The sequence below is a fragment of the Lepidochelys kempii genome, chromosome 10 (assembly GCF_965140285.1).
Source record: "Lepidochelys kempii isolate rLepKem1 chromosome 10, rLepKem1.hap1, whole genome shotgun sequence".
NCBI lineage: Eukaryota > Metazoa > Chordata > Testudines > Cheloniidae > Lepidochelys > Lepidochelys kempii.
Window position 1 is genome coordinate 85,687,712 of NC_136389.1, and position 10,032 is coordinate 85,697,743.

A 10,032-nucleotide genomic window follows, 5' to 3' on the forward strand; every position below is an offset into this window, starting at 1 on the left:
CAGTACTCGTCACAGAGATCTTATGGGACGCAGAGGAAGAAGCCTACGTTCCCCAGGCGAAAGTACTGGGGATATCAATCAACTTTCTTTCAGCCCTCCACTTTGAAACGGCAATTTTGACGGGTTGGTCAAGGTGCCTGTAGGACATTCTCACCATCTCATGCTGTTAAACCTCACCTATCCCTTCGGCAACCATCTTACCCCTTTCCACAACACGTGGGAACAGATAAGCTCCAACAAGTGGGTGCTGGAGATCATTTGGGATGGTTATGCCATCCATTTCTCCTCCCTCCCAAACACCCTTCCCCATCCCTCTTCAGGGACCTTTCTCACGAGAGTCTATGTCAGGAGGTAAACCGTCTCCCCAGCATAGAAGCCGTAAAGCCTGTGTCCATACATCTAAGAGGTAAAGGCTTCTACTCTTGCTACTTTGTAATTCCAAAGAAGAAGGGAGGTTGGAGTCCCATGCTGGACCTGAGAGCGCTCAACAGATATATCAAAGTGCAGAAGTTCAAGGTGGTCACTCTATCAATGATTTTTCCAGCACTAAAGAAAGGAAATTGATTCTTGGCCCTCAACCTCCAAGATACATATTTCCACATTTCCATCATACCAAGTCAGAGATGTTACCTGAGATTCACACTAGGCCAAGACCACTGCCAGTGCAGAGTACTCCCCTTCGGCCCCCAGGGTATTTTCCAAGTAGTGACAGGCCACTTACGGTTTCAGAGTGTCATAATTTATCCTTACCTGGACAACTGCCTTCTCAGGGCATATTCTTTCACCAAAGCCCAGTGAGTCACCCAGACTACACTGAATCTGTTCCAGAATCTGGGCCTACAAATCAACACACAAAAATCAACATCAACACCTGTGTAAAGACTAGAATTCAGAGACACTCCTCCCAAGTCACAGATTCCTCAGTCTTTCAACACTGGTAGAGACAATTCAATCCAGCCCCCAGATTTCAGCCAGACACCACCTCCACCTTCTAGAGCACATGGTCATGGGCACATCGGTCCTAGCTTGTGCCAAACTATTCATGAGATGCTTCCAAGCCTAGTTCAATTCATTTTACAGGCCAAACAGAGACAGCATAGACAAATTATTATTGATGCCCACCAAGGTCAAGGAATCCTTAGATTGGTGGAAAGACCCAATGAATGTATATACCGCAGTCCCATTTGTTCAGCCTCCCCCATTGTTACCCCTGAGTGCCAATGTATAGGATGGGGTGCGCATCTCAACGGTCTGCACATACCTTTGCAGAACATTATTGCATCCTCAGGGAGGGACTCGGCTGCAGAGCCAGATTTGGTGCCACAGAGCTATCCTCTATAATGGATTTGACTCCAAAGCCCCAGCCTCCTAGTGGTGGGTACTGCTCGGGAATTACCTACAGTGAAGCACCCATTGGGACACTACTCGAAGAAGAAAAAAGAATGTACTTACCTTGTGCAGTAACAATGGTTCTTCAAGATGTGTCTGTCCCTCTATTGGTGCTCCATGACCCACTCTCCTCCCTTCTACTTCGGAGTTCTAGTAATTGACTCTGCAGTAGAGAAAGAACTGAGGAGGGATTGCCCATGCACATTGGCTAGCCTCGTGGCAGGTGAGGAGCAGTGCATGCATGGGTGGGATGGTCTGCTATCAGAATTCTCCGATCAGCAGTGCAGGGACGCAGACACACCTACAGTGAAGCACCCATAGGGGGACACATCTTGAAGAACCATAGTTACTACACAAGGTGAGTAATTTCTTCTTGTTTTCACTTGAACCTAAGGACAAAATTTAGGATTAATTAATTTACAATGTTCTGATCTGTGTTTAGTCAAGGAAAAGTCTTACATTTCTGTAATACCTGCCATGTGACAGCTATCTGGATTTATATAAGAGCACTGAAATGTGTGCATAATTTCTAGGAAATACTGATTTGCAAATAGATCATTGTTATAAAAATAGTCCTTCAATAACTGACCATATGGATCCTCACGCTTTAGCCTAAACTCACAATCTTCTAGTGGTCTTCAGTGGTCTCAGTTGCCCTTCATTTACTTTTGACCATGAAAGTTGCAGTGAGTTTGGAGCTCATTCAGTGTCCTCAATATTTCCCTCATCAGTTATTGGTTTTTCATTTTTCTTCCCCTTTTGTGTGTCGTCTTGTGCGTTTAGTTAGTCAGCTTTTTTATTTTAATTGATGTTGATGCCAATGCAGGCACCCTGCAGGTCCCACTTCTCATGAGCAGCTTTGTTTTTCCTGAACATCAGTCCTAGGATGCAGTTTCTCTTAGTGTCTTTTGGCCCAACAGACAGCATAACTGGGGCAACGGAGAACTCCAGCTTTATGAACTATGCTTCATGCAATGCTGTGATACCCATTGCAGCCTCTCATTTTTGGGTGCCTCTGGGAGAAGGTCAGAATTAGTGTGAGTTCACTCTTCAAAGAAAAGAACAACTATTTCAAACCCCTACTAGCAGGGGAGGCTTCTTCAGGCCCAGTCACCTGAGTCTAGTACCATTAGCATTGAGAGACACTGTGGCTCTGACTTGACAGGGTGGTTTTATGACCAACATGATGAACAGCGTCAAGGTCATTCGTCTCATCTGATCAACTGAGTTGGATACCAATCATCCACCATTGTCAATGTTGAGGGGTGTCTTGATTTCAAAGACCTAATCACTGTAAGTGACTTTAGGTCCAGCAAAAGTGGCACTGAAGTTCCCAATGTCACCTGAGCCAATGAGGAACATTAAGTTATATGTCATGAGCGCCTCGGAGCTGAGCCTTTCTGAGTGGTCTTGGGACTCTCTGTTGGCTTCCCTTGCTTCTGGGCTGGAGAAAGATGGAGAAACAACATTGCAGTCTCCTTGCTCCCATTCAACCTCAGTGAAGGTGAGGAAGTATAGTACTGTGTCACAGGGTGGCTGGCTGGCTCCTGTGACTGAAGTAGGTCCAGCTCCAGTGCCATAGGAGATGGTCCCAGTTAAAGGGGTGGTGTCAAATTTGTAAAAGGTGAGCTGAGGAGCAGTTTTGTTTACTTTGCTTAAAGTTTGGGCAATAAACCTGCCTAAGGGAGACTGAGAGTGTGACAGCTTGTCTTTAGCAAGCTCTGCCTCATCACTAGGGCCCTACCAAATTCATTGTCGTGAAAAACGTATCATGGGCCATGAAATCTGGTCTTCATACTATACAGATTTCACTGGTGAGACCAGCGTTTCTCAAAATGGACTGTGAATTTGGTAGGGCCCTACTTATCACAAACTATCAGTCGCCCAGAAAATCTTCAATACTGAGAGAGACTGGCACAGGGGGATGCCTTATTGTCTATCCATTCAGTATCTACCTCCTCAGAGCTATCTGACACTGGAAAGGTGTCATTGTAGCAGTCTTGCCTCCATTGATAATGAAACTGGTTCAGTCTTCTTCATTTGATACTAGCTGGGAGCTTTTCCTGTTGTTCTGCTTTAAATTTCAGTGCCTAAGTCACCTCAGTGGGAGCTGTGGCTGCTTAACTTCTTTGAAAATCAGGCCATATATTTTATGGCTGTGAAATATGATTAAATGATGGGAGGAAGGACTCTATCTAAGGGTTATGGAGATTGTATGGTAATCACATGAACGAAGAGCCTGGAAATGACTGTTTAGATTTGGATTGTTGTGGTCTTTTTAGATATTTGAAACAGAGGTGAGAGCTAAAGAGAGTTTTCATTTAAATTTTCCTATTAATACAAAAAATCATAAAACTAATATAATCAGAACTAAAACAACGAGGAGTCCTTGTGGCACCTTAGAGACTAACAAATTTGTTTGGGCATAAGCTTTCATGGGCTAGGATCCACTTTATCAGATGTATGGAGTGGAAAATACAGTAGCGTGTGTGTGTGTGTGTGTGTGTGTATATACACACACACATAGTACATGAAAAGATGGGAGTTGCCTTACCAAAGCGGGGGGGGGTCAGTCTAACGGGGCAATTCAATTAACAGTAGAATACCAAGGGAGGAAAAATCACTTTTGTAGTGGTAATGAGGGTGGCCCATTTCAAACAGTTGACAAGAAGGTGTGAGTAACAGTAGGGGGAAATTAGTATGGTAAAATTAGTTTTTGTAATGACCCATCCACTCCCAGTCTCTATTCAGGCCTAATTCGATGGTGTCCAGTTTGCAAATTAATTCCAGTTCTGCAGTTTCACGTAAGAGTCTGTTTTTGAAGTTTTTTTGTTGAAGAATTGCCACTTCTAAGTTTGTTAGTGAGTGACCAGGGAGATTGAAGTGTTCTCTGACTGGTTTTTGAATGTTATAATTCCTGATGTCAAGATTTGTGTCCATTTATTCTTTTGCATAGACTGTCCAGTTTGGCCAATGTACATGGCAGAGGGGCATTGCTGGCACATGATGGCATGTATCACATTGTTAGATGTGCAGGTGAACGAGCCCCTGATGATCTGGCTGATGTGGTTAGGTCCTATGATGGTGTCCCTTGAATAGATATGAGGACAGAGTTGGTACCGGGGTTTGTTGCAGGGTTTGGTTCCTGGGTTAGTGTTTTTGTTGTATGGTGCGTAGTTGCTGGTGAGTATTTGCTTCAGGTTGGGGGACTGTCTGTAAGCGAGGGCTGGCCTGTTTCCCAAGGCCTGTGAGAGGAAGGGATCGTCCTTCAGGATAGGTTGTAGATCCTTGACTCCTTGTTGTTTTTGCTGATACAGACTAACACGGCTACCACTCTGAAAATAATCCGAACTGTCTATTAATAGAATATTTTTCATACTTTCCAGGTCGAATCAGTGGGTCTTTAAGGTATATGCTTATATGTCATAGACTCTCACTAGATATTAATTCTTCAGAAACCTTCTTTGCACTAGTGTCTTGTAACTTATCCCTTTCCCATTCAGCCTCTATGGATTTCTCACTAATCAACATGTTCTCTTTGACAGGATCTTTTGCAGCTGCAGTATGAAGGTGTTGCTGTCATGAAGTTGTTTGACAGAGCTAAAGTCAACGTCAACCTCCTGATCTTTCTTCTGAACAAGAAGTTCTATGGGAAATAATTGCCATCTCCCAGAGGAGCTATGAAAACGGAGGTTAATGGAAAAACTGCATCTTTGTTTCTTAATGTCCCCTTTCCCCTGTCAGAACCAAGGACACCTATATATTGATGTACCTCCCTCTGCCCAAACTACAAGTATATTACTTCATGGCGAAGGACTAGACTGTCAGTGAATTAATAATCCTGACTGAGTCCACAGGGACTCTATCTGTCTTACTGCTATGATCTTATTTTCTATGACTTTTCAGATTCCTTGAGAAACATTTAGTTTAGACGTTTTCCATGTATTATTACAATGGCATTGGGGATTAAACAGTTGTTAGAATATATTTTGGGTTTCTGGGTGTGTTCTTTGCCTAAACGTTTGGATGGTGGGGCTTGAATTCTTGTTACTTGTTGTAGAAGAAGAAAGCTAGCACTGCAGAGCAACCAGGTCTGCCTCTGTATCTAGAAGCAGAACAGGATTTCAGATCGTATTTAGACTCCCTCTCTAAAATTCTAAGAAAACACAATAGGACATCAACTTAGAGAAATATTTGCTCTGTGCCATAGCATGGAGAAATTGGAAAATTTTTAACCAGCTGATTCTGTCCATAGCAGTGTCCATTACCGAAGGCTCACTACCAGGATGACTGAACTGTTTATAGATTTGATTTGAAAGACCTAAACTTGAGTTATATTTTAGCATGTTATTCGATGTACGTATGTAGCTCTGTCCCCAAGCAATGGGGAGAAGAAAAGATTTTGTCACAGAACTGAGTCAAATTAAAAGTGGTCAATGGCCAGCTTGCGGTGGTGGTGACTATTAGCTGCATGGGACTATGCAGCAGAGTCCTAGATGGCTTTCAGTGACGTAAGTGATGCTGAATTATTACTATACATACATTATTGTAGCCATGTAGAAGATCTTTAATGATCCAATTTTTTTTTCAATATTTGTTTCTCTTAAAGACCCCTTACTAATATACAGATTGTCCCGGTTGTAGAGGAAATGAGGAATGTGTGTGCTAATGCCTAAAGATGAAAAGCGGCCTTTTATTGGGGGTGGAGGAGAGAGATTTTTGAATCAGTTGAGAAAAGTTTATTTTACAGTTTCGCTTCAGAAGCCTTTAGAACATTACAGAAAAACTTTCGAAGTTAGCTTAGTGCTTCACATATCTGTAACTGATGCCATTAAACACTATGATATACCTGCAGACTTGCCAAAGGGAATTTACTCTGCCTTAAATAGTCTGAGCTGTTAAATTATTTACATTTTACCAAATGTACCTGAGCAAATGACTCCCCGTTTCCTTTACTACTTAGATATTCACTCATTATTATGGTGGTGCCTGTTATATTGCTATACCTTACAGAAATGCAAAACGACCGTTATGAACTCTGATATTCACTAACTTACTTTTAGCCTGAAACAAACTTTTGTTGCCCAAGTTATCTGCTCCAGACAAAAATGTCTTTTTTTTTTTTTTAATAATTTTAAAATTTGTTTGACTGTTTTATGTTCCCAGAGTACAGGATAGAATAAAGTCTCTCTGTTCTTAGACACACACACATACGCCGTATGTTTATTTCAAATAATTTAGTTTTATAATTTAATCATAGTCTGCCATTTTAGTGTTTTTTAAATGAAACCAGTTACTAATGTTTGAAAACTCTCTGCCTGCCTTGGGAGTCAGTTGTTTCCCATAGTCTTTTTAAGAGGCTAATCCTATGTGGCTCTACCTTGTAACAATCCCTGTCATGCAAACAGTAACAAACTGATTTTATCTTGGTCCATGCAGGATTAGCATAATAAAAAGAACAATGACGCAACTTTCCTTTTGGATGTAAAACTGACCACAGCCAGGAAGTTCCAAATAGGGGAAATTCTGCTGTCAGAGCGGAGAACCTCAAAATAGGAATTCTATGCCCCCATCCCAAAATAGCATCAGGACAGGGACAGGATAAAAGTCTTGACTTGCATCTACCTGTCTCTTTTCAATGTGAGTTCCCACTGCTGTTTAACTGAAGGGTTTTAAATCTAACTATCGTTTTTTAGTTAGGGATAGTGACAATAGGACATTCTCAAATTATTCTTCAGGGGAATAAAACAGCACCCTGACATGTTCAACAAAAGGGATTAAATTTTCTCCATTTAAAAAGGGCTACTGTCCCAGAAGTCTGCATGGCTGCCTCCTCACCGTAACCCAGTCTAAATTCAAGAAATAGCTAATGAGACTAATAGTTAGTGAGGCTGTTCTAATAAACTATCATAATACCTATGAGGAGAAGATATTTGGAATATTTATAAGAACAGCCAATACCTATTTCAAAACAGTTTTGGTGCAAATTGACAAGACAACTAGGTAGTAAAAGAGTGAACCCATTTTATGGGAACAGGTGTGCCAATTTTAGTTAAATAAGTGTGTAACTTTGGTAGGAGTTTTTAAAGAATGGAGACACTGGCAGAAAGATCCAGTTTCAGCACTGAAATTTTGTAATTTGTTACTTTATTTATTGGTGTCCTAGCTTTCCCTTTTCTCTTCCCTCTCCCCTCCCGCACAATCATTTTATTTATCTTGGGCTTAAATTCCTTTCAAATAACTAGATGGCTTAGCCTATTGTTTGCACATAAAATGTCTTTGTATTTCTCATCTAAATAAAAGATCATTTGTTCACATCTCAGTGTTTGAATCTGTTTGAGACCAGCTTTAATTTGTGTGTCAATTTGTTAAACCCAGCACTTTGCTTTTTAGTGAAAACTTCTAATCACAGGACCACAACAGCATATACACATACAGACATTTTCTGCATTTCTCAGATGTCAGTCACTTAGGAACAAGACTATCATCTCACCCCATTATAATGTGTCTGAATCAGAAGCTGAGAGGCATGTGCAGGTCTGTTTCCTAGTTACACTGCATTTCATGCACTCCAATTTAAAAAGTGCTATCAAACTCTGTTTCCATCATTTCCATAGGAAAGGCAGAACCACAGTCTTTAGGTTCCTAGGGAATCCATGGCTTCAGAGCTACTTTGGAACCAGCAACTCTGGAACTTCTCAACCCAGCAGTCTTCTCAGTCTGCCGTCCAGGCTCAGTCACAGAACCCCTGTGTGCCTGGCTGAACTCCAAATAATCAGGATATTTAAACTTCACTGACTGGACAATCCCCAGTGCAAATGCTGACCCTAGCCAATTCCCCAAGTGTTTAGAGAGCATTTTCTGGGTACATGTTAAGATTAGCCAACCTAACTGGGGATGCAGTGGTCACAGGCACCTTATAAAATGGGTGTGCTGTGCCCTTTGAGGTTACAAGAAATATCTAATGCAAAGATGTTAAGATGTTTCAATTAACTTATATTTTACTGTTACAGCACTAAATGACGGAATTTTGATTTGCAGTTGTAGTTGGAAAAGAGCCTGAGACATAAGCCCTTGTATCAGAGGCCTGGTATGAGGCATGAGGCCTGGGCTAAAGTAGTTGTCAAAGCTTTACTGATATAAACCAAAGACAAGCTGTGACCAACAGGAAGGACCTGCTCACAGAATCTGGCAAGAACAGGGCTGATATTGTAGAAACACACATTCCTAAGAAGTGCTTGGCACAGAGTACTTACGTAAACACATCCTGATACCAAGGATGGTACAAAAACATCCCCCAAGGATAACAGGAACATACTGACCCCTCCTAAAAGATGATGTCAGGATGACAGTATGTAATAAAGAAATTTTGATCGAACCAACATGTACAAGGTGATGGGTGTTAAGTAGCCATGTCGGGATGCAATAACTAATTATGGCAGAGGGGCAGTACATAATTTGTTTGTATCAGGGTATAAAGATGTATTTCAGAGGGAGTGTCTTTGTCTAGCCTAGGGAGGAGTGGAAAGTCCTCCCATTCACTGAGCTGGTCCATTGTTACGGGCAAAAACATATTAGTGGTCTGGTAGAGTCTGCAGGATACTAGTACCGTGTTTCATTGACAATAGACCTGGCCTGGTGTGTACATTGACAGATCTTGTGGTCATTGAGTGATTCATTCAAGGTCTGCTGTGCCAGCTGTCTGCGCAGAGCTGGAGGAGAACACACCCATGCAGTTGAACATCTAACCACACTGGTGACCCACGACCACTGATCTGGTAAGTAAGTGAGCTATCTTCTCTAGGCATCGCAAACTAATAAGACACAAAAAACACAAGCTAGGGAACTCTCTTATCCTCACAGAGGTTGATGAAATTTGGACATGGTGTATTGCCAGCAAGGGGGACCCATATAAAGTTTAAAAAGAAAGTGTGGAAAAATGAATTGGAATATGTAAAGCAAGGGCAGAAACTGAAGCCTTGAAAAACAATAACAAATAACCCTAACAATAACAAATAAAAAATGTATAATAATGCAATTAAGGGCCATGGCAGTAAAATGGCTTAAATAACATGCCACAATACTGGCCAGGCACGTTATGGAAAAAAACAGGGAAGTAGAAGAGGTAACCCAGGCTTTGGAAGACATATCCAAGACTGTTGAGCACTGGAAAGCCCAAGGTCTTTTAGCTGGGCAGCAGGCACTCCAGACACATGGTATGCTCAAAGAGAGAAAGCAGGTGAACAAAAAATTGGAAACAGCTGTGGAAAACCTGCAAAAGAAAGATGTGCTATCCCCTGCTATCCAACAACAGACCTCAAGTGCTTTTATAATACCTGAAGGATGGGGGCAGAAATGGAAACAGGTGGCCCTAACCAAATTAAAAGATGGAATATGGGATAATTGTGATGGATGCTACACTGGGGACATGTGGAATGACTCAGGCTGGCCACCATCCAATGGCCCGTGGTCAGAGGCTACTGCACTGAAAGTGGATTGAAATTATTAAATGAGATTGCAGATACAACTCAAAAATTAGAAAACCGCTTGAAAGGGCCATGGCTCCATACTGAGCGTGGCAAAAAAGGAAAATACTATGCCTCAGTGTGGTCACTACACACCTCACCTACATCAAGCTAGTGG

General features: G+C 41.8%; 1 protein-coding gene across 2 annotated transcripts in view; it reads left to right on the forward strand.

Annotated features, from left to right (window-relative positions):
- IQGAP1 (IQ motif containing GTPase activating protein 1) overlaps positions 1-7,706 on the forward strand; it is a 185,572-nt gene extending 177,866 nt beyond the window's left edge. For both annotated transcript variants that reach the window (XM_073304652.2, XM_073304653.2), the window contains one exon: positions 4,935-7,706. In XM_073304652.2, coding sequence (XP_073160753.1) covers positions 4,935-5,048 — 114 coding nt within the window. In that variant the 3' untranslated portion in view covers positions 5,049-7,706. The remainder of the gene's footprint in view (positions 1-4,934) is intronic.
- The last annotated feature ends 2,326 nt before the right edge of the window (positions 7,707-10,032 follow it).